The sequence below is a fragment of the Camelus ferus genome, chromosome 16 (assembly GCF_009834535.1).
Source record: "Camelus ferus isolate YT-003-E chromosome 16, BCGSAC_Cfer_1.0, whole genome shotgun sequence".
In the NCBI taxonomy this organism is placed as follows: domain Eukaryota; kingdom Metazoa; phylum Chordata; class Mammalia; order Artiodactyla; family Camelidae; genus Camelus; species Camelus ferus.
In genome coordinates, this window is record NC_045711.1 from 22,987,474 (window position 1) to 23,014,971 (window position 27,498).

Genomic DNA, 27,498 nt, shown 5'->3' on the forward strand with positions numbered 1-27,498 from the left:
CTGGATCCATCCATGCTGCTGCAAATGGCATGATTTCATTCTTTTATGGCTGAGTAGTGTTCCATTGTATAAATATACCACACCTTCTTTATCCAGGCATCTGTTAATGGACATTCAGGTTGCTTCCATGTCTTGGCTATTGTCAGTAGTGCTGCTATGAACACTGGGGTGCATGAATCTTTTTGAATTAAAGTTTTCTCCAGATATATGACCAGGAGTGGGATTGCTTGGATCATATGATAAGTCTACTTTTAGTTTTTTAAGGAATCACCATACTGTTTCCCAAAGTGGCTGCACCAAATCACATCCCCAGCAGCAGTGCAGGGGGGTTCCCTTTTCTAGGAGTTGTCATCTTCATGTCACCCTCGTAGCAGGTTGAGGGGCCAGACTTGGCTGGGAGGCAGCTCTGGGCATCACAAACAGCGCTGACCTGGGCCAGACCTTCCCTGGAGCCCGCCTGACCCAGGCCAGGGACGGACCTTGGGGTACGTGCTCGTGCTCAGGGCGGTGAGAAGAACAGACTCTGGCCGGGATGGTGGGCAGACAGAAGCGCTGCTGGGCGCAGGGAAGCAGGGCTGGCGGGAAGGGGGCGCGGCCGGGCTCGCTGGAGAAGTTTTACAAGCTGGGGTGTGTGCCGGCGGGGGTTCAGGTGTCATCAGGACTCCTGGAAGATTGTTTTCAAAATAATCTGCAACAGGGAGGAAAAATATAAAAGCTGCAAAATTGGAGAGGCTTTTGTGAGGATCTCTCAGGAGGAATTTGATCAAAGAAACAGGCTGCACTGGTGATCAGAGAAATGTAATTTAAATGAGTCCTCTCCCGCCTCTCTGAAACGTTCTCATAAACCGTGTGTATATTTACCTCCAGGTAGCTGCCTGTTTTTGTACGACCCGCAAGCCAAGAATGCCGTTATGTTTTTAAAATGGTTGAAAAAAATCAAAAAAGAAAATTATTTGTGGGGGAAGGCATAGCTCAGTAGTAGAGCACATGCTTAGCGTGCACAAGGTCCTGGGTTCAATCCCTAGCACCTCCATTTAAAAAAAAAAAAAAAGGAAAAAAACCCTGAGTGCTCTAAAAGCCCTATTGAAGTGGCAGCTAATTGGGACTAGGGGAAGGGGGGACGAGAGGAAGGTGGTCAGAAAGTACAAGCTTCCAGTTATAAGATAAGTAGGTGCTAGGGATGTAATGTACAACATGACTAATGTAATTGACACTGCTCTGTGTTGTATGTGAAGGTTAAGAGAGTGGATCCTGAGAGTTCTCTCCACAAGGAAAAAAATATGTTTTTATTTTTCGTTCATTTTGCATCTCTATGAGATGACGGATGGTCACTAAACTTGTGGTCGTCATTTCATGATGTGTGTAAGTCACATCATGATGCCGTACACCTTAAACATACACAGTGCTGTGTGTCAATGACATCTCAATAAAACTGGAAGAAAAAAAGTAAACATAAAAAAAAATGTAAAGCTAATCAGGTGCCCACTTTCCCAGAAAAATAAAAAAAGGGAAAGAAAGAAAAAAAGTGGTAACTGTGTATCTTCCAGGTCTGTGGCAAATAGTTTCCTCAATCTGTCTTTTGACTTTTAAAAGGATTCTCCACATTAAAATTGTAATAAACATTGACATGGCCAAATCCATCCATCCTTTCCCCAAGGCAAGGATGCTTTTAAGTTGCTTTTACGCTTATACACACACAGGTTAATCCTTTCTTGTCCCCTGCCTGTCCCCATCCACACCACAGCCCCGTGCAGATCCCACCTGTGTGCCCAGGACAGCCTCTGCAGATCACCTGGGGCTGCTTCGGAGGGCAGTGAAGTACGGGAAGCAAACACAGCAGTTGGTTTGTAAAGCTGTGTCCCCCAAACTCCCGGATGCCAAAGAGCCAGCGAGGGGGCTCCCCGAGCCCCCTGCCCGCCCACCTCTCCTTATGTGTGAGGGCGATGGCAGGACCCCTGCTGTCCACAGGGAAGGGATGCGCCCCACCTGGGTAAGCACGTAGTCCTTCTGGGTTAGGTTCCAAAGGACTTCAAAGTGATCTACGTCACGGAGCTCTTCAAACGAGGCTTCCCAGCTTCTTCGGCGCAGCGCCTGGAAGGAGAGACGAGGGAAGAGGAGGCACGAGGCTGCAGGAGGGGGGACGGGGCTCCCGCCCCTGCCTGGCACACACCACACACTCACTAAGTACTTGCTGAGTAAGTGATGTCTTGGGGTCCATTAGGGTGAAATAAAGAAGAAGATAATAGGATTGTGTGACCGTCAGCCAAGAGCGGAGCGCTGGGGGTACCTGATAAAACTCCCTGGACTGTCGATGGAACTCGGGGCTGTCGTGTTGGCCCACGATCACCAGGATGCGGCAGCCTGGGTCCGCTGGCTGTGCTGGGGCCATCTCCAGGTGCCACTGTGGGCTGTTCCTCCGAGCATCCTCCCTGGTGCAGGAGGTACGTGAGGGGGGTGGTCAGGACAGAGAGAAGACTTTGCTGCACCCGGTCCTCCTCCTAGGCTGCAGGCCAGCTGGGGAGGGGGGACAAGGTGGCAGGTGACTCACAGGGTCACGAGGAGGGGGGCGTTCTCAGAGGTGTGCATGACAGGCTCCAGGTCGTAGATCCCACTCACCAGGAAGAGGCCTGTGAAGGTAAGGAACAGTCCCAGGGCCAGGCACCAGGTGGGGTGAGATGGGGCCAGCCCCGCCTCCATTCCTCCAAGAGGGCAAGACCAGGCTGGGGGCAGGGAAAAAGCAAAGCAGACCCTGCTCCCTGGACTCAAAGCCCCCCGTCAAGCAGCTCACAGCTGTTGAGATTTCAAACAGCTGGTGCCCAACCTCAGGCCCAGCAGGGGAGGGTGAAGGCTGCCCAGCCAGGCTCAGTTCCTACGGAAACCTTTGAGGTTGGGTGTGACACCAAGCTTGGTCCAATTGGCCAGGAGCATCATGGCTGCGAGGTGGGCCCCAGCTGAGTGTCCGCACAGGTGAATTCCCCTGGGATGGATCACAGCAGAGAGCTGGGTTTGTGTTCAGTGTACCCAAAGCAACAGGCCAGTGTCAATTTACCTTCTGCTCGAAAGCCAGAGGGGGCGACTGGGCTGCATCCAAGGGGCTGAATCCACTGTCCTCCTGCCTGGCCTGACAAGAGGAAAATCTGCACTGAAACCCACCTGTTACCTGGATACCGCTTCTGGACAGACACCACGCTCCGGGTGACCTGGTCTACCATCTTGTCCAGGGTGCCTGCGCAGAGAGCAGGGGCTGGGTCAGGCTCCACTGGGGGCTGTCTCCCCTCCAAAGCCCTTGAACCTAGAAGACCACCCTCATTACCTTTTGGGGCAATGTCATAGGCCACTATCACCACAGCCACTCCCTGTGCTGTTAGCGGGCTGACCATGAAGGCTGATGTGTCTTTACTGCAGGAGGAGACAAAGATGGGACAACTCGAGGCCACTTGGCCACTAGGCTGCTTCTGTGTCCTGTCCACCGAGAACACCGCCCCCTCTGACCCTGTGAGGTAAGGGAAGAAGGGAGGCTCTGTCCTTAACACATCACATGCTTGCTACAGACCCCTAGACACTATATTTAACCTCTAAGCCTGGTTTCTTCCTCTGTAAAATAGGACAATTACGCTCCTTCTCTTAGGATGCTGTTCTTGAGAACTGCAGGAGATCAGACATGGCAAAGGGTAAAAATGCAACAACTGTAGCTATTGGGGTAAATGTGCCTGAAGCAAGCTAGAGCCTGTAACAGGCAACTTCTTAGGAAGATTCTAGGGAATGCCCTTCTGCTTATCTTAGGTTGAGCTGCTGTCCCAGTTTGCCCGGGACTCTGGCTTTTCCACCACTGAAAGCCCCAGCTCCTGGGAAGCCTCTTGGTTCTGAGCAAACAGGGATGGTTAGTTGCTGTGGGTCCCTCTGACTGGGGAGGAGGGGTGTGCTTTTCACCGGGCAGAGGGGTCCCGCAGTGTCCTCCCCAAAAGACGGGTCCAAATCCTAAGCCCGAGTGCCCACGAATGTGACCTTCTTTGGAAAGAGGGTCATGCAGATATAAGTAAGGATCTTGGGATGAGATCAGCCCTGTTTTAGGCTGGGCCCTCAACCCAACGCCTGGTGAGCCTGTAAGAGAAAGGAGAGGAGAGGGAGATCTGAGACAGACACACAAAGAAGGCCACGTGAAGGTGAAAGCGGGGATGGAAGGGATGCAGCCACAGGCCCAGAAAGACCTAGAGTCCCCGGAAGCTGGAAGCAGCAAAAGTGGGTCCTCCCCCAGAGCCTTCGGCAGGAGCCCAGCCCTGCCCACACCTCACTCTCAGACTTCTGGCCTCCAGAACTGCGAGAGGAGACATTCCTGTGGCTGGAAACCACGGAGTCTGTGACAGCTTGCTGCAGTGGCCCTGGGGAGGCCAGGCGAGGATGGGTGTCCCTTCCCGTCAGTCACCCGGATGCCCCCGCTCACCTTCCACTCTGCCAGTATCCTCCATGGAAAAACACGAGGAACGGCAAGGCTGCAAGGCAAAACAAGGGGCCTGTGGGCCGAGGCAGGGCGCCCCGTGGAGACCCACAGGGGGCCACCAGCCACCGCTTACCCTCAGACACTTCCTCCGGAAAGTAGATGTCCATTTTCTCCCCTTCGCCGTCTCCGTAAGGCATGTCGAGCAGGCTCCTCCCCGTGGCCCGGGCCTTCTTGGTGGCTGTCTCCGGAAACAGACCAGTCACTGTCAGCACAACTTAGGCAGCAGCAATTTCTAGTCTATTTCAGGCAGGAACCTCTTGGCTGAAAGCCCCCCTGGGTCGACCGGCTCGCTCCAGCCGTTAGGGCTCCCTGAGTCCTCACGGTAATCTGGACTGGGCTCTGAAGCATTCCATGGGCGCACAGCTACGAAGAAATCAGACTGGCCCATCCAAGTGGGGACCAGTCCTACCCGCTGACGTCTGTCCCTAGGTGACCTTGCAGTGCTGGCAGGCATCATGTTGACCGTTAGCTTATTACATGATTATTATGTGTGTTACACGTGGCTATGTGCTCTGGCAAGTATAAACTTCTCCAAGTATTTGGAAAAATAATCTAGAGAAATAAGATATAAACTCAGTTGAAATAAATAGATAATAAAACAATATGAATATATCACTGAGTGTCATGACGGGAGAGGTCAGAACCATGGGAAAACTGGCTAGGACTTGGGTCAGGAGAAAAGGGGAAGGGCACTGTAAGAGATAAATACCAGAGGTGGGGGGGGAGGGTGTAGCTCAGTGGTAGAGCACGTGCCTAGCATGCACGAGGTCCTGGGTCCAATCCCCAGTGCCTCCACTAAAATAAAGAAATAAGTAAACAAACCTAATTACTCACCCCTAAAAAAAAGTTGAAACTATTTTTTTTTTAAACTGATGGGAGATGCCAAGTTTACCATGGTGCCAAAACTAGGGACCAGGCTGCATTTGCAGGACAGGCGAGGTGACTGAGAAACCAGTTTTGCCATCACACGGCCCTGCCTACCAACACCTCGCCCTTGAGTGAGGGAATAAGGCCAGGGGGAGGCTTCCTAGGAGAGGCAGGAGGCGGGCTGTGATGTGTGGGTTCCCACTCCCTCTCCCATGGAGGGGTGCTGGGATGCTTCCCGTCTCCTAAAGCTTCCAGTGACCAATGGCTCAGAGCCTGATGTGTGACGTCTGCAAGGATCAGCACCGAACAGGCTCCACCTGCCCCCACGTGCCACGCGGGGCGTGGACCACTCTGCGGTACACACTGAACCGAATCAACCTCTGATTAAATACACACGTTTTGGGGAGAGTATAGCTCAGTGGTAGAGCACATGGTTAGCAGGCACAAGGTCCTGGGTTCAATTCCCCAGTACCTCCATCAAAAAAAAAAAGCCCTAAATTGATTAAATAGATATGTTTTACTTGATTAGACCCATAAGATTCTGTTAAGCCAGTCAAATGCATTGCATTTGTGATTATAATCTGAAGTGTTTTTTAAGAATTTAGTCCCATTTTGTGAATTGTGTTTAAAAGTTTAGGGGAATTTAATCTGTGAAAGCTATGGGCTGAGCATTAACTTAAAAAATAAGTGAATGCCAAATTAATTTTTCTTTAAAAGAAATAATAATGTTTATATGGTTTAAAAAAATACACAATAGGCTTTTCCGTGGGATACTCCCGCCTTTGGCCTTGTTCACCTGCTGCTGCCGAGGTGGCTGTTACTAGAATGGACACAATTTTCCTCTCTTTAATCCAAATGGCAGCACATTAAATACCTTTCTGCCCTGCCTGTTTGACTTAATATTTCTTGGAGAGCCTTCTCAATCAGATGGTAGACAGCTTCCTCATTCTTTTTTTTTTTAACACTTACTATTCCATCCTATGGCTGCACATTAACTTATTAAACAGTCATGCCAGTTTTTAGACCAAAAAAACCACACCTGATCATCAGGAAATTCACTTGGCTCCCTCCCCGTTCGTCCTGAATCCTGGGTCTCCTTCCCACCCACACTGAGACCACCGTGGATCTCCTGTCACTTGTCCCCTGGAAGCAGGGACAGCCCCTCACTGCTCTCCTGCTCTCACTAGGACTCCCCACAACCACAGGTGTGAGCCAGACGGAAAGCACTTCAACCCTGTGGATCTGGGGCTCCATGCATCCGAGGCGCCCATCACAGTCGCAGGGGCCGCTGTAACAAGGTGCCGTAGCGTGGGGGACTGCAACGGCAGACGCTGGTTTCTCACAGTTCTGGACACTGAAGGGCAGGATCGAGGTGCCAGCAGGGCTGGGCAGCTGAGGGCCCTCCCTCTGGGCCACAGGTGGCCTTCTCGCTGCGTGCTCAAGTGGCCACTTTGTGCTTGAGAGGAGCGCTCCCCTGCTCCAGGGAGACAAGCCCTCTGGTATCTCGTCTAATAAGCCCACTGGATCAGGACCCCACACTTACGACCTCATTTAGCTTTAATCACCTCCTAAGGGGCCCTATCTCTAAACACAGCCATACCAGGACTTAGGGCTTCAACATGTGAATTTTGGGGAGACACAGATTCAGGCCATCCCAGCCCCCATTCTCCCCCTAATGGCCCTGGAGCTTGCCCGGCTTGCCCTCTCTGAGGGGCTGACCCTGAGCACCCTCACACCCAGCCTCCGCCATCCCCCTCACCTGCTCCGTATCTCCCATAGCACCTGCCCTTCCTAACAGACTGTGACTCACCCAGTCCTTCTGTTTATTGTCTATCTCCCCCGCCCCACTGAGAATCGCAACCATACACAGATGGAGGGACTCGTCAGCTCTGCTCACTCATCTGCCCTGGGAATGCGGGTGAGTGGCCAGCACATGTCTAGCGTGAATGAATATTCGCTGAATGGATCAATAAATGATGAGCCAGTCCTCTGCTGAAGGGCATTTGGACTTGGCCATCACAAACAACCCTGCTGTGAATGGCCTGGTATACACATTGCTTCACTGTGTGCACGGATCCCAGGGCAGTGCTCCCGGCAGTGGGATTTCTGGATCAACTGGGACATTCCCTTGTCATTTTGAGGCCATGCCCACTGCCTTCAGTGGGGATCTGCCAACTCCCCTCCCACCAGCTCTGTGTAGAGAGGTTTGTGCCCGACAAGGTCATCAACATCGAGGGCTCATCAAAGGGTAATTTAATTAACACAAGAGTTCCTAAAGTGTATGCGGAACAACTAGATTTACATTGTTCCAAAATGAAGAAAAAAGATGACATCTCTGTTCCAGGTGGAAGAGCAGTTAAAACCAAGTGGCTGTGGATTCTTGTCATCATGCACAAGAGTCTCCCTCTAACAGGAAAAGACCCAGCTGACCCTGAGACAGAAATCAGAAATCGCCTCTCCCTGGAGGTGGCTGGGCTGCAGGGACAGAGAATGGTGCCTCCTCCAGAGCGTGAAACCCACCAGCCCTTCAGGCCCCGCACCTAAGGGCAGGGACACGGGAGGGCTTCAACAGATGCCCCAGGATAGACCTGATTACAAACTTCCTCTTTCGGGAAAGCAAAAATTCAGCTTCCATTAGTCACGATCTCAAGTGTCACAGCTCTTCCCGAGAGAAACCCCAGGTCCCTGGAGGTAACTGAGCATTGTGTCAGAGCAACTCGGGGATGCGGGGGCCAGAGCCCCAGAGACCACTGCAGGTGTGGGGCGGGGAGACCAGGGAGTCCTGGGAGGCCGATGACCAAGGGTTTATCACATGCTGTAGAAGCAATTTAAGAGGAGATTTAAAAAAGTAAAAATGGGATAAAAAAAATGAAATAATGCCATTTGCAGCAACATGGATGGACTTAGAGATGATCATGCTAAGTGAAGTAAGTCAGAGAGAGACAAATACCATGTGATATCACTTATATGCGGAATCTAAAAATATGACACAGGGGGCAGGGTGCAACTCAGCAGCAGAGCTCGTGATCAGCGTGCACAAGGTCCTGGGTCCAATGCCATTAAAAAAAAAGTTACAATAAAAAAATTTGAAAAAGATAACTTAAAAATATGATACAAACAAACGTATTTACAAAACAGAAACAGACTCACAGACATAGAAAACAAGCTTATGGTTACCAAAGGGGAAAGGTGGGGAGGTGGGATAAATTATGAGTTGGGATTAATGTACACACATTACTGTATATAAAACAGATAACCAATAAGGTCTTGCTGTGTAGCACAGGGAACTACATTCAATAGTTTGTAATAACTTATAATGAAAAGAATATATATATGTGTATAGAACTGAATCACGACACTGTACACCAGAAACTAACACAACATTGTAAATCAACTATACTTCAATTAAAAAAAAAAAAAAGGAGGCTGGTACCCATCAGCCCCTTTCAGTTTCAGAACTAATCTCTCCCAGTCTTTCCATTCATTTAGCAAACAAATATCTCTGTAAGCAGCAAGCTGGTGCCCGTTTTGCTCCAGGTATTTGGAATATCACAGTGATGAACTGATGAACGATCCCAACCACGTGTGGCTTATCGCTTAGTAAGGAGGACAAGCAGTTACAAATAACATGTTAGGTGGTATAAAAATGAGGCAGGATCTGAAAAGGCTACATACAGTAGGACCCCAGCTGCAGGACACTCTGGAAAAGGCAAAGCACTGGAGATGGTGAAAAGATCAGTGGTTTCCAGGGGCTGGGATGGAAGGAGGGAAGGATGGATTTCCAGGGCAGTGCACAAATAGGGACCAGGGGTGAAGCTGGGGGAGGCTGAGGGGGTGGGTGGGCTCTGGGGCTCAGCCACAGTGAATTCTTAGCCAAATCTGTGACAACCAAAGTCAAAGAAAAACTGAGTTTCACAGGAGGGAGAGGAAGCCAGCAGAGGGGCAGGGGCTGAAGGAGTGGACGGAGAGGGGTCAAAAGACAAGACAAAAGCATCCGCTTCCTCTGAGTACCTGGCACCGTGCCCCCTGCACCTGCTGGGGCATGAGGCTTTGCAGCTGGATAGACAGAAAGAAGTGGGAGTGATACAAAAGATTCAAAATAATTTATGGAGGTGAAATTCACATAACATAAAATTAACCATTTTAAAAGTGAACAATTCAGTGGCCTTGAGCACATTCACAATGTTGTGCAAACACCACTCCAGAAGGAAACCCCCCACCCGTTAAGTCCTGTCTCCCCATACCTTACTAACCCCCAGCCCCTGGCAACCACTAACTGCTTTCTGTTTCTATGGATTTCTCTATTTTGGACATTTTACATAAATAAAACCATACACATGCGGCCTTTTGTGCCTGGCTTCTTTCACCGAGCATCCTGTTTCCAAGGTCCGTCCGTGCTCTAGTATGTATCAGTCATTCATTCCTTATTAGGGCTGAAAACGATTCCATTGTATGGACTTAACACATTTTGTTTATCTGGTCATCTGTGGATGGACATTTGGGCTGTTCCACCTTTTGGCAATTGTGAGTAATGCTGCTATGCACATGTATGTACGTGTCCTTGTTTGAGTACTTACTTTCAACTCTTTGGGGTTAGAAAGAATTTTTTAAATTGAAGTATGACTTACAATATTGTATTAGTTTCAGGTGTACAGCACAGGGATTCAATATTTTTATAGGTTATACTCCGTTTAAAGTTATTACAAAACAATGGCTACATTTTGCTGTGCTGTACAATGTATCCTTGTCGCTTACCTATTTTTTACATAGCAGTTTCTGTCTCTAAGAAAGAATTTTTAATGCTGTTTATGCTATTAAAAAACAGGACTACACACTCTGAATACAGAATGCTTTCTCCTAGGAGGAAAAAAAAAAAAGGTTAGAAAAAAACATATCACAGTGTAAACAATGGGTGGCAGAATTACTGGTTTTATTTTCTAAAATCCCTTTCAATAAGCATATGCCTCCTTTTGCAATCAACAAACAATTGTTGCCTAAAAATAGCTCCCCTCAGAGAGTACAGAGCTGGGCTATTGCAATGGGGTCTGTGGACACTGGGTGCCCCACACTGTTTGCTGCTGGTCCATGACGAGTTAAGTACAAAGGTGAAAGTAAACATTTGGAGTACACGCAGTTTGGTAGAATGGATGTGTCTGTTGAACTTAAGAAATCAGGGCTTTCAAACAAAGACTTGCATATGAATGCTCACCGCAGTACCATTTACAATAGCCAAAAGGTGGAAACATCCCAAATGTCCATCCATGGACGAATGGATAAACAAAACGTGGTCCATCCACATTATTCGTCCATAAAAAGGAAAGAAGCACTGACACTCGCTACAACATGGATGGACCTTGAAAACAGTATGCCAAGGGAAGGCAGCCCAACTCAAAAGGCTGCACATGGTATGTCCCACTTTTATGAAGTGTACATGATAGGGAAATTCGTAGGAACAGAAAGGAGTTAGTGGTTGCCAGACGCTGGGAGGAGAGGGGAATAGTGAGTGACTGCTTCACGGGTGGGGGGCTTCCTTCTGGGGTGATGAAAATGTTCTGGAACTAGACAGAGGTGATGATTTGCACACTGAATATACTAAATGCTGCTGAATTGTACACTTTAAAACAGTTAAAATGGTACATTTGATGCTATGTGTGTTTTACCCCAGTAAAACACAATTAGGACATGTATTTTACGTGTCTTTTTTTCTTCCCTTGGTTTTTCTAGTGGAGAGGAAAAAGCCCAACCTCAGCCTCCTAAGGCAGGAGGGGCCCGCGGGGACACTGTCAGTCTCGGAGGCTGTCAATCACGAGGCCCCACCCACCTGGTTGGTGATTGGTCCTCCTGGGGGACGCGTGGTTTGGGGGACTGGGAGTTTGGAACAGCACCCGAGCCCGGGGGTTTTACATACACCTCATTTAGTTTCTTGCACAATGTATTTTCACTGAGAATCCTGGTAAAACAAATTTAAAAGCTACTGGTAGCGGAAGTAGTTCTTCAAATCACCCTCTGCTCTCTGCCCATGCTTAGCCAGCCGTCCCCTGGTGCCCAGCCTTGATGGCGAGTAAGAGTGATCCACTCACTGGAAGAGGACAGCCCCCACTGCAAGTTACAGGTTGCCGCTGGAAGGATAAATACAAATCACAAGAGAAACAATTTCAATCCTCCCCCCACCCCGTTAAAAAAAAAAAAAAAAGGAAAAGAGAGTATACCCACCTCCCTTTTCCTAGAGCATTTATTTTTAGGAAACTTTTCACCATAAATCCTTTCTCTATCCCTTTGGGATGTATGTAAATATTTTAAAAAGCTCAATGAGTCTCTTGCCAGTTGTACAACCTAGGAATGCTTTTCTCAAGGACCTGGGACTCATCTCTTTGAAATGTAATCACCCGGGGAGATAACCCAGATTCTGTAGGGGGGCGGGACCCTAACTTCTGTAGGCACCTGGCTCCAAGCTGCAAAACGATCTCTTGCCTTAAGGATTATGGGAATTTTTCATTTTCCTCTGGATAAAGGCAACTTGCAAACACAGATGGCCACCTTAATTACCAGGTGGATTTAGGATGGACTACTGCAGCAGATGGTGCCTTCAGGTCCTCTTGCTCGAGTGCAGGTATCCATCTCGAGAGCAGGTATGCAATAGTGATACATCCCTGGCTGTGTGAAAGAGAGGCTTCTTTCTGGTTTTGCATTCTCCTTAGCGGCTTGTCTGTGATACACATCACAGTTTGGCTTCATCCTTACTCAGTAGAAAATCATGTTATCTTTCTCTTCTACCTTTGTGGAGAGGTTTTCTGGGTTGGCAGGAGAGTTTTTCATTTTTTCCACTTTACATCGCCAGCTCCTGAGTTTGATTCCAGTGAGGTGACCCGCAAGTCCCCAGGCAGCACTGATGGCATCTGGGGAACCCCACTAGGAGAGGCTAGCTGGTGGGCACTCATCGATGCCACCTGACCATCATCACCCCTCGTCAGCCTGCTCCACTCTCCCCTGGACGCTCAGCTCGGGCAAGTGGTGACTGTCACTTGCTGTGTGAGCTTGGGTAAGTTATTTAACCTCATCAAGGAAGGCCTGGACTAGGGTGAGGCGAGTGAGGCACTTGCCCCAGGCACAGCATGGGGAGGGGGGCACCAGAAACTCAGTAATGAGGGTCCTTATGGGCTCTATGTTTGTGCCCCTCTGCCAAATTCATACCCTAATGGGGTGATATTTGGAGGTGGTGACTTTGGGAGGTAGTTTAGTTTAGCTGAGGTCATGAGGGTGAAGCCCTTGTGATGTGATTAGTAGCCTTATAAGAAGAAAAAGAAAGAGCGTTTCTTTTTCTCTCTTTCTGCCATGTGAGGATGCAGGGACAAGGAGTCTTTCTGCAAGCCAGGAAGAGGACCCTCACCATGGAACCAAATCAGCTGGTACCTCGATCTTGGTCTCTCAGCCTCCAGAACTATGAGGAAGAGACTCCTATTGCTCACATCACTCAGCCTACGGGATTTTGTTACGGCAGCCTGACCTGACCAATACAAAGATACATCTCATTTAAAAGCAGTATTTTGGGGGGGGGTAATTAGGTTTATTTCTTTATTTAAATGGAGGTGCTGGGGCTTGATCCCAGGACTTTGTGCACGTTCTACCACTGAGCTATACCCGTCCCAAAAATTAACACCAAAAAGTCCGTGACAAACAAAATGTCAACATCTCCAATAGAGACAGGCTCCAACCCATCCACGCATGGCTCTGCTCACTCACCTGGCCCTACTGCCCCTCTGTTATGACATTCATCTGCTTCACTGATAAAATGGGTCAGATGCACCTGTGGCACCCCTGTGCCAGCTGTAGCATCAAAAATTGGAAGGGAGGTGGGACATGAAGGTAAAGCTGTCTAGAGGGCTTCTTGGGAGCAACTGCTAAAGAGAGCCTCCGAGGGCAGCACGCTCGCCACTCTTTCTTCCTCTGAGTGTCTCGCTTTCTCTATGGGGTCAGCTCTTTTATCCCTCAAGACAATTATGATAGACAAACAGGTTTTACCAGCTCATGAAGGCTTCATCGCACACTCAAATATATACTGAGCACACAGAGACATACTTGGCACAGAGCTGAGCACAGCGGGCCCCAGGACACAGCTCCATCCCCTATTGGGACAGGGAAGATGCTGAAACATAATGGAACAAACCCCCACAAGCCTGTTCCTCCTGCTGGGCTATCTCAGTGAAGACAACCACCAACCCAGGCAGGAGCTCCGCTCAGTCTGCCGAAACAAGGCATTTGCCAACACCCAGTTTTCCCTCCTTGGAGGAGAGGCTGGCTGCGTCTTCACCCACACTTCCCCCAGGGAGCCCACGTGCCCAACTCAGCGGTGGTACAACGCTCTAAAGACATGGGGCAGGGATGGTAATTAACCTTGAGACTTCACTAGCCTACAGATTCCCAAGTCCTGGTTTCTTTAAAAACAAAAGGGGGGGGGGTTGCTTTTTGTAAATAGTGACAACATCCCACGTTCAGCAACTGAGGTGGGGGTCTCCCTTTTTTCACTCCGCATCCCTGTGCCAGTGTGGCCTTAGGGCCTGGGCACAGCTGGCTGGTTGGCTGAGCAGGAGGGGAAGTGGAGCATGGTTGCCTGCCCCTGTCTGGCAGCAAGGGCTCCTGGGTGCCTGGCTCCCTCCTCAGATGCAGTGTCTGGACTTTGGGAACTTCCCCGAGAGGCTGGGGCGCTGCGACTCCTCCTCCATCCCGCAGCATTTTGAACCACTGCCACGTGCTAAAGTCCACCCGAAGCAGCCACAGAGAGGTCCCCTGGTACCCTCATCTCCTATCTGTGAGTAGGTCCTCATGGCCTCCTCTGCTCCCCGTCGGACGACCCATCTGCTGGGGGAGTACTGATTCTCCAGCTCCTACGGGACACAGACACAAGGTTCCTTGAGACCTTTGACCTCCACGCATAGTGCCCCCGCCCCTCTGCATGACTGGATGCTCCTCTCAGCCTGGAGAAGCCCCTCCCCAATATCTCAGCTTCTCACAGATGCCCTCAGCTTCCTTCCCTCCAGTCTCCAACCTAACAACCCGCTCCCCACTTTCCCCCCAACTAATTAATTACATGTTTCAGATACAACATTGCAGATGCCATCAGTTTCATGGTCTAGAGCAGTGACTGTGCCTTTAAGAGGACAGCCTTAAAGGGGAGATGAGGTCCTGTAAATGTGTCCCAGTGAATGCCACCAAGGGTACCACTTCTATAGCAGTTAAGACCATGGGAGGCCAGGGAGCTGGTGTGGCCACTGCAGAGAAAGTGGCGTGGAGCTGATCTTCCCTGAGAGGGTACAATTCTGACGGCAAGAGGACACAGCAGTCAGAGGCACAGTGGTGAAGAGGAAGGAATCAAAGGTCAGCTAGGAAATGTTGACCAGCCAGATTGTTGAAACACAGAGGTGAGGCTGGGAAGCTAGGGCTGTAGGGTGGAGGGTCTTGGATGTCAAGCTACGATGTTCAGACTTAATGCAGAAAGTAGTGAGGAACCAGGTTTTGCAGAAAGAGATCAAAGGCAAAACAAAACAAAACAAACAGGTGAAGGCTGGACTGGGAGATCTGAAGACAGGGTGGCCTCATGGAAAGGTCTTGGGCTCTGGAGTCAGATGGGCTCAGTGCCAGCCAAGCTCTATCCCTTTTACCCTGGGGGACTTAACCTACAGTCAGTTCCTGCTTCCTTATAGTGGGTATTGTAATAGTAGCCTCACAAGGTTGAAAGATATAAGGCATGTAAATGAAGTAAAGCTAACCACGCAAATGTGGGTTACCTCCTCTACCCACTGAGCAGGGTTCTTGGCCAAGGGTCTTTGGGTCTATATAATCCATACCTGTAGGATACCTGGCCCACCCTGTGACCTCTATCATTAACATCTTTATTGCTATAATTTATGATAATGATAATGTAATGGGTTTCTGAGGGTGCTCTCATACTACAGGTTTGTGTGTGTGTGTGTGAGAAACAGAGACAGAGGATGGAATTTCTTGGGGGCAGTATCCATAACTGTCATCAGATTCTTAGTGTGTCCATGACAAGAAAAAGAACCACTGCCTAAAATGTAGGAAAAATAGTTAGGAAATCATAATTGAATGATAATCTTAACAGTGCTTTGCATAGGCTGTATCTAACCCTCACGACCACGCCGCGGTAAATTCCAGCCTTTCTGCCTCCTTCAGCTCCTGACACATCCGCTACACCCATTGCATAACCGCAGATTAAGGTCGGGAACTTCGACCCCAAACGCTGCTGGGTTTATGGATATTAACACAGCCAGGGATTCATTTTTTTCTACTCTTAAAACCAGGCTAGGAAAACCAGCCTGAAGCGAAAAGTAAAACAAATCACAGTGCTAAAGCTCTCAGGAATGGCCCACAGCAGGCTCCTAACGGCGCCCACAGGAGTGGTTCTCAACTTTTCTTAGAACTCCCGTCTAATCCCTGAGCTACACCTCGGCCCTAGCCGCTCCTACAAATCCGCCTACCTCTTTAGACATTTTCCTCCAAGGAGCCCCGCGTCCGCCGCCTCCGCCCGGAACATCCATCCCGCTGCGTACCTTCTGAGAGGTGCAAGGCCGGCTCTTTAATACCAGGAGGGCGGGGCTCCCGCCAGGCCCCGCCCCGCTGAGCCTTGTCCACCGCCCCGGCGTACGAGCCGGGCGCGCGTTCCCGGTGCCTCCCACGAGGGGGCGGGCTGAGGTCAAATCTCCCGCCGGTCCCGTGACCGCGCGGTGATTGGCTCCGGAACGGTGGCTGCGGCTCCCGATTGGCCCGAGCGCCGGGGATAAAGAATCGTGGCGCGGAAACCCGCGCAAGCTTGCGGGGAGGCGGCGGTGGAGAGTCTCCGGTTCGCGGTCTCCCAGGAGGCACTATGAGCTGCATCAACCTGCCCAACGTGCTTCCCGGTTCCCCCAGCAAGACCCGGGGGCAGATCCAGGTGCGGGCGCGAGGCGGGGCGGGGTCGTGCCCGGGGCCCGGGGTCCGGGTGGCCGTGCCCACCAGGCCTCTAAGTGTCCCCTCCCTCTCTCCTAGGTGATTCTCGGACCCATGTTTTCAGGAAAAAGGTAATGGCCGCGGGACGGGGGGTAGGCCGGGACTTCCTTCTCTCCCACCTCCTCCAACCCTCAGGACGCCGTCCTCCTCCCCTGGCGCCCTCTACCCGGAGCCTTCCGCCTCTCAGAGACCCCCTCTAGAACAGCCCCCACTGCCCGACCCCCGCGTCCCCGCGAGGATGCCGCTCCTTCCCGGAATCCCTCCTGGAGGAGGAGCTCCTCCCCTTCCCGCCCGGGTCAAACCTGCCTCCCCTTGGGGTCATTCAGCCACCACTCCTTCCAGGAGCTGGTGACAGGTGTTTACAGTTTAGCCCCTCACAGAAGTCTTCTCTGAAGGGGGCGACCACGGTGGGCCAGACCTGTGTGCCCTGCTCTATCTGTGGCCTCCTTCCGGGGTGACTGTTTCCTTAGGTGGCCCAGGACAGGTAGTTACTTTCCACACTGAAGAGTCAAGTGGGGCCTTTGCTTCCTCGAAGTGATGGAGCCAGTCCCAGGCAGAGGTGGGGCCAGGGGGCCCCCAGTGACTCCCCAGGCTCCTTCCTGTATGGCCCTGGGGGATCACTCCAGCCCAAATCCCTTCCCTTGAGGGTGAGGCTTAGGGTGGACTCTTGGACCCAGAGACAAAGCCCTTTCTTTGTGGTACCAAAAGGTTTTGTGAAGTTAATTCAGAGATGAGATTACTTTGGAATGGGATCTGGACCTCCTCCTTTGCATGTGGTCTTTTCCTCCCCCCAACCTACCATGCCCCTGAGAAAGTCACTCCTCCAGCCCTTCCCTGGATCACCTGAGGGCCCTTCCTTACCACCCTCCCCATACAGAACAACTTCCAGCCCAGACATGTTCCTCCTTCTTAAGCCTAGTCTGTGAACTCTTACTGTGGGCCCTTTCTGTCCTCACGGGTCCTTTCCACACCCTGCCCTGGCGGCTTTCTATCCCTTGGTGGGGCTCAGGCTGTACACCCCTAGAAGGCAGTGGGGGCCTGCCTTGGGCTGATGGGGTCTTCTCACCCACTCTCATGCCGGGGGCCTCACCTGGCGCTCTGCTCTTGCAGCACTGAGCTGATGAGACGGGTCCGTCGCTTCCAAATTGCCCAGTACAAGTGCCTGGTGATCAAATATGCCAAAGACACGCGGTACAGCAACAACTTCTCCACGCACGACCGGTCAGTCCCTGCCCCTTCCGTCCTGTCCCCACACCTTTTGTGAGAAGCCCGGTGAAATTCCCAGGGCACAGAACATACTGTGCTCTCAGAGCTCTTGAGAGAGGATGGTTAATAGTGCTGTTGCCTGGCAGCGAGTCCTTAAAATCCACAAACTTTCCAGGTTACTGGGCCAGGTCTCCTAGAACTTGGACTTTCATGTGGCTCTAGCCCAGTGATTCTTAACTGGATCACTGGAGACCGTTTTGCCTGCTAGAGTACATTTGGCAATGTCTGGAGATGTTTTTCAGTTTTCACAGCTGGAGGAGGGGAGGGCATGCTGGCATCTAGTGGGCAGAGGGCAGGGATGCCGTCAGACATCCTACAGTGCACGGGACAGCCCCACAACAAAGAATGGTCCAGCCCCAGAGGGCAGGGATGCTGTCAGACATCCTATAGTGCACGGGACAGCCCCACAATAAAGAATGGTCCAGCCCCAAATGTCACTAGTGTCTAGCCACGGTTGAGAAGCCCTCGCTAGACCTACTGATTTTTATTTAAGTTTTTGGTTGGCTTGTCCTCGCTGACTCCTTCATCTCGTGGTCTCGCTGCATCCGCTTTCACGTTTACCCGCCTGTGCCCTGTGGACATTTCAGCCTGCAGCCTGAGGCTGGGAGGTTAAATTTGGTACCACTCCTGACATTCCTTGCAGCGGATTGGGGCCTGATGTTTCAGAGCCTGAGACCCTTTTCTCAGCCTCCCGACTAATCCACGTGAGCCCCCAGCATCATGGCTGTGCTGTGTGTGGCTTCAGGGTGGGAGCGTGGGGGTTTCTGCAGCCAGGCAGGTGGTAAGGCAGAGAGGGCCCAGGACTTGGAGTTAAGTTAAATGTTGAGTGACGTTTCCCAGACACGTCTCATGCAAGTCATTTGCATCCCCATGTTTGCTTCTTTATCCCTCGAACACAGGTGTCCGATGCGCAGTGGGGAGTGTCAGGGGTGGACAGCGAAGGCAGAAGAGGCAACAATGCAGTGATTAGAGGTGCAGCTTCTGGAGTCGGGCAGATGGGGTGGAATCCAAGTTCTGTCCCAATGTCAAAATCCTCTAACATGGGCTGCAGAGGCCTGGACAAGCCGCAGTGGGGCCGAGCGCTCGGCAGGAGGGACAGAGCTCCAGAGACGCCAGAACCAGCCGCTGCCTTGCCTGCTCTCTGGTTTTCTCTGGGAAACAATGGGGACTCTTAAACACAGGAAACAGTTTCCTGCTCATCCCAGACCTTGAAACAGGATTATGGCCAAAGAACAACGAAGCAGTAGTTGTAAAGTTCTGTATCCACACGTAGCTGCATACTGCGGGGCCTTCAGCAAACTCCTAGCTCCTTGGAAGGCTAATTCAGAGAAGCAGGCAGAAATGGAAACAGAAGAAAATAACATTATAGAAAAACATAGAAACTGCTTAAACAGACAGAGGACAAAGAACTGTATTCCTCTTCCCAAAGGCCGTGGGGCAGGGTGGGCTCCACGTGTCCCCGAGCGCCCTGGAACGCTCCCACACATGGCCTTTCACTTTCAGACGCTGCTGGGTAGGAAGCTCCCCCCAGGACACACGAGGCAGCAGTATGAATGCGGATTTGAATCCTGACTCTGCCAGTCAATAGCTCTATGATCTTACAGAAATCCTTTAATCAGCCCGAGAAGTCAAATGGAGGGAATTCGAGGTCACTGCACTGCTGGGTGGTGTTCGCGGCTCCTCTCCCTGCTGGGCCGGCAGGGCCCCCTGGCTTAGAGTCTGGTGCTAGTGGTCTGTCTGGGGGCGTGGTGGGACTTCCATGGGCCCTGGGGACTTTCTGCCTTTGCGGGCCCCTTCCTCTATAAAAAGAAAAAGATTAAAAATTATACTTTATGGCTGCACTGATATAAGGACAAGTAGAATCCAGGCAGAGTTACATTTATTCTGATTTTTTAAATAAATTAAAACCTTCTGTCGGCCCCTAAGGCATGTCGGGCCCTGGGCACTGTGCCTGATGAAGTGCCACCCTGTCTGCGCCCCGCCACACACACACACGCGCACACACAGCCTCTGCAGAGCGGAGGAGAGCTTGTGCCTCTGGGTGGAGCTTTACATCGGGCATTGCTCATTTCCAGTCCAAAGCGTGAAGTGAAATAGCTCTTGCTGAATAACTGGCTTTCCGAACAAAGGCCTTTATTCTCCCCCGATGCCTTCCCACGGGCACTAACTTCTCAAAGCTCTGGACCGACACCACAGCCTGCTTTGCAGGTAGAGGGGTGCTCATGAGAGCTGTTCCCTGGCCCCTCAGCCCCGTTCCTGGCCTCCTTGGGCTCCCTCGCCTGGCTCACGCTGTCTCTCTGGCTTTCTGTCCCCAGGAACACCATGGAGGCGCTGCCAGCCTGCCTGCTCCGGGATGTGGTCCCCGAGGCTCTGGGCGTGGCTGTCATAGGCATCGACGAAGGGCAGTTTGTAAGTTGACTTGTCCTGGCATCACTGATTTCGAACCCCTCTAACTCTCCCCTTCTTTCCTATGCTGGTTTGGACGTTATTGGTTCTGGTTCTGATCCTTTCTTTAAGGTAAACATTGTTATGTTAACTCACTTGAACTAGCGTCTGAACACCCTTTGAATTCCCCTTGCTACTGCGTTACTGTTACATGGGATTTATTGTACTTTAAAAAATATATATATGTGTGTGTATGTATATATATATATGTTTACAGTGAACAAAAAATGTGATTTCTCAACACTGGTGTATTGGGAGGGTTTGGTTTTGTTTGGCTCGTTGTTGCTTCCTGCTTGTTCTTTGTGGGTGTATTTTTCCTCCTGCTGAAATACATCCTTTAGTAGTTCTTGTAGCCAGGATGTGTCGGTGGGAAGCGCTCCCAGTCTTGATATGAAAATGGCTTTATTTCGTTTTCCAGTTTCAGCTGGGCAGCAAGTGGCAGTTGACCGTTTCCTTGTTGCTTTGGAAAAGCAACAGCCCTCCTTACAGTCTGGGAGAAGGCTGCCCCAGCCGGGCAGTCGCTTTCCCGGGCAGGGAGCTGATCTGCTCTGTCTCAGAACAGTGCATCCCGGGGTCTTATTTTTATTTATCCTGTCTCGTGTTGGGTGTGGCTTATTGAACAATTTACTGGTTTTGAGTCAGTTCTGTTCCTTCCGTTGTCTTTCTGGAAACCTCGTTTTCCAGGCTTTCCTGGCTCCCACTGCGTCCATGTCCCCAGGAGCGAGCGCGCATCCTCTGGCTGCGCTGACAGGTTGTCTTTCGGGGCATTAGTTTTCTCTCCGGCGCTTTGGAATGTTTTGTTTCTGCAAGTGCGTCCTGAATGTAGAAAGCTAGAACTTGCTCCAAAGGGGCTTCATGTTCCCAGGGCTGGACTATACGACAGGGACGGCCCAGGCCCAGGCTCCGCTCCCACTGCTGGAGGCTGAGGGTCTTCTACCCCCATGCAGGGTGCATCTTCTCAAGTGTGCCCGGTGGAGACCGACTCCCCGCCGCCCGGGCCTGCTTGCCCACCTTCCATTTCCGACCCTTGGAGATGCTTCCGGGCACAGCTGCGTCTTACCTGGTATCTTCGGGCACACACGTGCACACCTTTCTGTTTTCTCCCTTGGCTGTGTGGTGGAGGGACTTGGGGCTAGGAGGTGAGCTCAGGGTGGGAACCGGCTATGGCTCTTCCTTTCTCTTCTAGACTGTGGGCTCGGAAAGGCTCTGGGGACAGTCTCAGAACAAGGATTGTGAGCTCTGTGGAGGCCCTCCCATCCTTCAGACCCAGAGCGATGGGTGGCTCACAGCTCTGCTCCCTGGCTGTGTGTAAAATGTGTTTGTGGGGCTGAACCGGGCACCTTGGCAGGGACCTTCCTCTTCTTAATTCTCCTTGGTCAATAACCAGGTGCCCTAGGTCAGGACCCAGCGGGCCACCTGCCCCACAATTCTGTTCCCTGTTTCTGTGTCTCCTTTCTCCCTGGCCAGCAAGTAGAACTTGGGTTCTCACAACAAATGTCTATTAAACCCACCGTGGAAACATCACCAGTCTCTGTTCTGCCCTCACCCCTGTGGGTCTTGCTTTGTAAGAAGTTCTGGGGTCTGGGGGGCCACCCCTCAACACAGGACCCAACAAAAGGACTGCCCCTCCCTCCCTTCATCTTTCCCCATTGCAGGGGATGGTTGGGAGAGGTGTGTCCAAAGACCCCAGGCTGCAAGCTGAGGTGCGGTGGGAGGTGGGCGCCTGGCTCTCAGGCACGCTGGCCCCGCAGTGTCACCCCGAGTGCTGGTTTTATCGCACAGGTAATAACAGGTGTAATCTAGGGAAAGTTAGGACTACATCAAAGAAGAAAGAAAGTCCACGATTGATCGCTGTGGTCCAGAGACCACCAGGAACGGCCCCGGAACTGGGACTGTTGTTACAGGGAGACGCACACCATGGGGCCTGGGGGTGTGGGTGAGGGGCCTGGCGAGGGTCTGGGTACTAGGATGGGGGCTGTGTTGGGTCCTTCCGGGGAGGGTTTTAGGAGGCTGTTCTGGCTCTTGATTCGGTGTCCCGGGAAGGGCGATGATTCTGACCCACATCTTAAACCTTACCTACAGGGAGGGTGGCCCAGAGGGAGGGCAGGGCCAGGCTGGTAAAGCAGCATTGGTCGCTCCTCTTAGCCAGGAGAGGGGACGTCTGGTGCATCGTAGCCCACATGGTGTTCACGTTCCGTCCGTGCTCAGATGTGCTTGCGGGGTGTCTGGTTTTTGTCTCAACTGTCAGAGTCACGGAGTGGCCTCACTGGGAGCTCGTGTTCCGTGAAATTGATTCTGTTCAACAGAGAAACAGCAAGGCCCAGCTATGAGCGAGGCCAGCTCCTGCTGCCAGACGGCCCTTCCCTTTCACTGCCCAGAAAAACAAACAAACCCTGTGTGACATGTTGGTTTAACCCTTCTAGTCTCCATACATACATATATTTATAGATCGGGCTCACACCACACGTGTGACCATTTTCCATGTCAGCTACTTACCCTTATGAATGTACCATGTCTTACACAAGCAGGCCCCTTGGGTGTGGCCCTTAAAGGCTGTGAGGGACATGTGTGCGGGCATCCTGGGCTGTCGTCTGGTGTACTGGGGTTTGTCTACTAAATGGAATCACCGGTTGAGGGGCTGATCTCATTCATTCATTCATTCGATAAGTATTTTCTGAGCTTGTGCCACTGGGCAGCAGGGTTCCAGGTGCTGGGGATACAGCCAGCACCTCACCCTCACAATTCTAGTTCTGGAAGAGAAATCTGTCACAGGTGGGGTGGGGGCAGCTGGAGGAGAAAGGCAGCGTGAGGGGTAGAGCTAACGGGGGGGGGGACGCTGCTTTATGGGTCAGAAATTGGTCAAAAGGAAAGTGTGATTCCGAGTGTGTCTCAGGGGTGTCCAGGAGGCCTGGGGCTTCAGCCAGGCTGGCTGGAAAGAGTTAACCCCGGGAGGGTCTGGGACCGCTGGAGGGCGCTCCTCTGCTTGAGGAGAACCCGGGAAGGCAGGGGCGAGGGCCGGGGAGAGACAGCTGGGTCTTTGCAGAAATCCCCAGCCACGGCAGAGTGGCGCGCACACTTCCTGTCCTGCCCGAGTGTCTGTCCTGGCCCGGCGGCTCCCATCTTCCTCCGTGTTTCTCCTTTTGTAAACTGCCTTCTTCTCTTGGATTCTGTCTCCTCTGTCAGACGGGAAAAAACCAGAGCCCCTTTGTCACGCGCTATAGCTATTTCTTCCTGTTTATTTGCCTTTGGGTTTCGTCTGTGCGTTTCACGTCGCTGTCGCCACTCGCGGTGAAATGTTTCACGCGGTCACATTCCTGTCCTCCGTGGCCTCAGCCGGGGCGGGTGGTTTCCCCGCGTGTCATGGCCGCCAGCCCTTGGCAAGATGATGACGAGGGTGAAACTTCTCCCTTGCCCCCCCCTTTTGTTCTCTCCCCCATCAAACCTCCTTCAGGAAGTGGCTCTCGGCAGGTCAGCCAAGGCGTTGAACCAGCAGAGGAACCAAGCAGCCAGATGTGTCCCCACCAGGAAACCCCTCCTGTTACTTTTCTACCCGGATCCCGTGTTGCAGTCATCTTTGTCTGCCGGGAAAACCCTACATTTACTAAGTGCTCTGCAGCTCCATTTTAAACGTACCCTGCATGAGGGCCCCGTGGCTGCTGTAACACGTACCACAGACTGGGTGCTTTAAACCCCGGACATTCAATTCCTTCGGCCCTTGAGTCTGGGAGCCCGAGATCAAGGTGTGGGTGCGTGGGGCCCCCGAGGCTGTTCCAGGCCCATCCCCTTGGCGTGCAGGTGGCTGTCTGCTCCCTGTGACTTCACATCGTCTTTCCCTGTGTGGGTCTCCGTCCAAACTTCCCCTTTTTACAAGGACACCAGTCCTACTGGATTAGGGCCCATCCTACTGGCCTGCTTTCCCTGGACGACCTCTGCAAAGACCCTCTCCAAAGAAGGCCACATTCTGGGTGTTGGGAGTTAGGGTTTCAACATATGGATTTGAGGGGCAGGAGGGGACATAATTCAACCCATAATGTGACCTAAAACACGAATGGCAATAAAAACTAATGCCAGTAACGCCATGGTTACCAGTGGGCATCTCGAGATGTGCAGACAACCCAGGCAGCTCTGTCCTTACCTGTGGTCACCCAGGAGCCCCTGCGGGGTCCAGGGTGCAGTGTTTCTGGTTGGGGGTGGGTGCATGTGGACAGGGGACAAAGTTTGGGTGGAAGAGGTGAGCTCTCTGACTGTGGGCATTGCTGAGGTGGGCGGGGCCAAGGACCCTCCAAGGCCCCCCAGCGCTGATGTGGAAGGACCCGTGTCCTGACGGGGCCTCGACAGGGAGGGTGAGGCACAGGGATGCTCATGCCGGTTCTGTCCCCGCCCCCACCCAGGGGCTACCTGGCAATGTCTAGACAACAGCTGTTGGTGAGCACGGCGGCGGGGCTGTGGGCTGAATTTCTGTGACCTGTGATGACTCCTTTAGAGAAACAGCAGAGCTGTGCGTATGGTCGTGTGGAGCCTCTGGGTCAGGGGGTCCGGCTGGAATAAAATCTGACTTACCAAGGAAGTGACCTCTCTGCAGGCCCCGTATTTAGAAGGCTGTGCTGTGCCGTCCTGTCCCTTAAGGGCCAGTGGAACCCCAGCCTCCTCTCAGGGCATCACACAGCATGTTATGTTTAAGGTGGGGGGCAAACACACAAAGCCTGCCTATCGGCCACATAGCACATGTAAGAAATTATTTGAGGGTGTTTAATCCTTAAACACCAAGGGCCTTCCTTGCCTTTTCTTAGACTCAGGAACGTAGTCATTGCCAAAGTCACACAGTTAATGGGTCCAGCCAAGAGCATGGTTCAAGCCCAAGGCAGCCTCTGGTCGGAGCGTTTGACCCCTGCGGTGGTAGACGTTTCTCCAGCCGGGCTGGCATCCTGGTGACAGGTCCAGGTGCTCGCACGGAGCAGGACCTGGTGTTGTCGTGGAAAGCTGGTGGAGTGGTGGACCACCTGGACAGGGGATATGCAGGCTGTGTGCTGGGTGGGAGGCTTGGGGCCACCCTGTGCTCGTGCGCCACGCTGATCGATGCTGGTGGCTGGGACTGTCGGGTCTGGCAGTGAGTTCTCCGTGGCCCCAGAAGCTCTGCCCAGGGTGGACACTCACCCTCCTCCTCTCGCCCCTCCTAGTTCCCCGACATCGTGGAGTTTAGCGAGGCCATGGCCAACGCCGGGAAGACTGTGATTGTGGCTGCACTGGATGGGACCTTCCAGAGGAAGGTAAGGGCTGTCTGGCCTGGCCCTTGGTTGAACCCTGGAGGCGGGAAGGGGCCTGTGGCTTGGCTCTGGGAGCACTTGGAGCTGCTCAAACTGTGTCGTGCCCAACCCCAGGCACTCAGGTGAGCCAGATCCTGACCCCTGGTTTGCCCCAGACTGGGTCCACCTGCTGTGGGCGGTGGTACTGAGGGATAGGCGAGGTCAAGGCCTCGCTTCCTGGTGTCAGTGCTGTAAGTCAGAGGGTTTCAAGGAAAAGCCCACCTCTGGAGGTGGGTGTACACCAGTCTTTCTGTGGGAACGCAGGCTTTCGGGACCATTCTGAACCTGGTGCCCCTGGCCGAGAGCGTGGTGAAGCTGACGGCCGTGTGCATGGAGTGCTTCCGGGAAGCTGCCTACACCAAGAGGCTGGGCGTGGAGAAAGAGGTAGCCCCTCCTTGCCTTCTCCTGGGGGCGGGTGCAGCCGGGGGTGCCACGTCCCCGCTCAGTCCAGGTGCCTCGTGTCCCATGGCCAGGTCGAGGTGATCGGAGGAGCAGACAAGTACCACTCTGTGTGCCGCCTCTGCTACTTCAAGAAGGCATCGTCGGGGCAGCCTGCCTGGCTGGACGGCACGGAGAACAAAGAGAACTGCCCGGTGCTGGGGAGACCCGGGGAGGCCCCGGGAGCCCGGAAGCTGTTTGCCCCTCATCAGATCCTGCAGTGCGGCCCGGCCAACTGAGGTGCTGGATCCCCTACCTGGGACCAGCCACCTGCCCCGGGGCCTGCTGCCGCCCCCTGCCGTACACCTGCCCCCTGTGTGCTATGCGGCCTCTGTGGAGGAAGCTGGGGTTGGGGGTAAGGTTTCACCAGCACGGGGAGCTTTCCGCCTGCTGCAGCACCCTTTCCTGGCTCGGTGGTCCACACACCACGTTTCCCTCCTTGCCTGCCCACTGGCCTTTCTCAGTTCCCTTCCCAGCTGCTGGGTGGCTCACAGCCCACCACAGGCCAGAGCTGGGTTGCTCTGTGGTGCGGGGTCTGGCCCCTGCAGACCTCCCTCCCTCCCTCCCTCCCCCTTGGGGTGAGGGCCAGTGCTGCTGGCTTCTTCCTCTTTGTGGCTTTGCTGCTGAGTTTCTGTTCTCACTGGGAACTCCATGCACTCGCACCTCTGGCTTGGCGCCCAGCCTCGTCCCACGCAAAGACTTGGTCCCTCTGCCTGGGACAGGCTCCCAGCCTATTGGGGATGGCTGCACTTGTGTTCTCTTGTTTCCCTTCTTGCTCTGGTGATCGTTTTCTCCAGGATTCCAGCTTCTCCTATGTGCCCTGCTGGGGCTCAGATCCCAGGGGCTTGTCTTTTGGGGAGGGGCTATGATTTTTTCTGTTGTAGCATGTGAAATTAATAACTAATATTAAAATTTACTGGTTAGCAAAAGCACATTTCTCTTTAACTGTCTGGGATTCCCCGGGTCTCACTGTAGACAACTCTGCCATGATTTAGGTCTGGGGATTTCTTTCTAAATCTTTTTCTAGTTTTACTGATCTCTTAGCCACAACCCTTTTTAACAGAGAAACGATCATGAAGCGTGTCCTAAGAAGAATGCTCGCTCTTCCGTCCAGGTGGGTTTCAGGACAAGACAGGGATGGAGGAGCCTGAGGCCCAGGCTGGAAAGATGAAGCCTTGGTCTTGCTGCCAGCTGGGGCTGTGAGGTCAGGTTTTGTTTGTGAAACAGACACTTGACAGTTCAGGAGCCAAGAAGACCAGCTCAGCTGTGCCTTGGGAAATGGGCTGTGGGCAGGGTGCGTGGCGGCGAGCGTGCCCAGTCGGGGGGGAGTGGGGCTGGGCGGTAGGTGTGCCCGGTGCAGACAGTCCGGTCCCCAGCTTCCCCTTCCCTCTGCTCTCCTCCCCTTTGTAAAGGCTGGTCCCAGGTGCAGTGCAGCAGTGAGACCGTAATTCCCAAACCTTCTGAGTTTTCACTCAGGATTTTGAAACTATGGGGGCCCACTGTCACAGTTTCCTCTGACACTGATCAAAAGGGGAAGCCAGGAGTTGCCTTGGGGCCTGGGCCTCTCCTGCCCTAGCCGGGCTCGCTCCCCAGGGTGGGCTCCCTGTGTCCCTGGACAGGCTGCAGAGGTGCTGAGCCCTGTCTGCAGGAAAAAAAGGACGCCAGCCCCTCCCCTGGCAC

At 52.6% G+C, this 27,498-nt stretch overlaps 2 protein-coding genes and 1 long non-coding RNA gene across 5 annotated transcripts; 1 reads left to right on the forward strand and 2 right to left on the reverse strand.

Moving 5' to 3' along the window:
* Positions 1-176: 176 nt before the first annotated feature.
* Positions 177-17,488, reverse strand: AFMID (arylformamidase). 2 transcript variants are annotated; one of them, XM_006176906.3, is made up of 12 exons: positions 17,457-17,488; positions 15,859-15,933; positions 14,157-14,247; positions 4,572-4,676; positions 4,442-4,490; positions 3,314-3,399; positions 3,154-3,226; positions 2,880-2,977; positions 2,549-2,627; positions 2,288-2,429; positions 1,987-2,091; positions 177-688 (listed from the first exon to the last, which is right to left on the reverse strand). In XM_006176906.3, exons 2-12 carry the CDS (start codon positions 15,916-15,918, stop codon positions 656-658), a joined length of 921 nt encoding a protein of 306 aa, XP_006176968.1. In that variant the 5' UTR covers positions 15,919-15,933; positions 17,457-17,488; the 3' UTR covers positions 177-655. The 2 variants fall into 2 exon arrangements, with proteins under 2 accessions (XP_006176968.1, XP_014408056.2); XM_014552570.2 differs by lacking the exon at positions 17,457-17,488 and having other exon boundaries at positions 3,314-3,493; positions 15,859-15,916.
* Positions 6,315-14,150, reverse strand: LOC116656716. The gene is made up of 2 exons (XR_004311613.1): positions 11,912-14,150; positions 6,315-11,484 (listed from the first exon to the last, which is right to left on the reverse strand). It is a non-coding gene; the product is annotated as an uncharacterized LOC116656716 (long non-coding RNA).
* On the forward strand, positions 16,152-26,750 carry TK1 (thymidine kinase 1). Of its 2 annotated transcripts, XM_032456733.1 has the most exons (7): positions 16,153-16,310; positions 16,406-16,437; positions 17,477-17,587; positions 19,948-20,041; positions 25,255-25,344; positions 25,645-25,764; positions 25,854-26,750. In XM_032456733.1, exons 1-7 carry the CDS (start codon positions 16,245-16,247, stop codon positions 26,055-26,057), a joined length of 717 nt encoding a protein of 238 aa, XP_032312624.1. In that variant the 5' UTR covers positions 16,153-16,244; the 3' UTR covers positions 26,058-26,750. The 2 variants fall into 2 exon arrangements, with proteins under 2 accessions (XP_032312625.1, XP_032312624.1); XM_032456734.1 differs by lacking the exon at positions 17,477-17,587 and having other exon boundaries at positions 16,152-16,310.
* The last annotated feature ends 748 nt before the right edge of the window (positions 26,751-27,498 follow it).

Coding starts and splice junctions, on each gene's coding strand:
- AFMID (XM_006176906.3), bottom strand. CDS start 15,918: ATGGATGTTCCGGGCGGAGGCGGCGGACGCGGGGCTCCTTGGAGGAAA. Junction 4,677..14,156: donor CTCACAGATAGGAGATGAGG/GTACCAGGGGAC, acceptor TTCCGGAGACAG/CCACCAAGAAGGCCCGGGCC. Junction 2,628..2,879: donor TGTCACACCCAACCTCAAAG/GTTTCCGTAGGA, acceptor TTACCTTCACAG/GCCTCTTCCTGGTGAGTGGG.
- TK1 (XM_032456733.1), top strand. CDS start 16,245: ATGAGCTGCATCAACCTGCCCAACGTGCTTCCCGGTTCCCCCAGCAAG. Junction 17,588..19,947: donor AACTTCTCCACGCACGACCG/GTCAGTCCCTGC, acceptor TTCTGTCCCCAG/GAACACCATGGAGGCGCTGC. Junction 20,042..25,254: donor GCATCGACGAAGGGCAGTTT/GTAAGTTGACTT, acceptor CGCCCCTCCTAG/TTCCCCGACATCGTGGAGTT.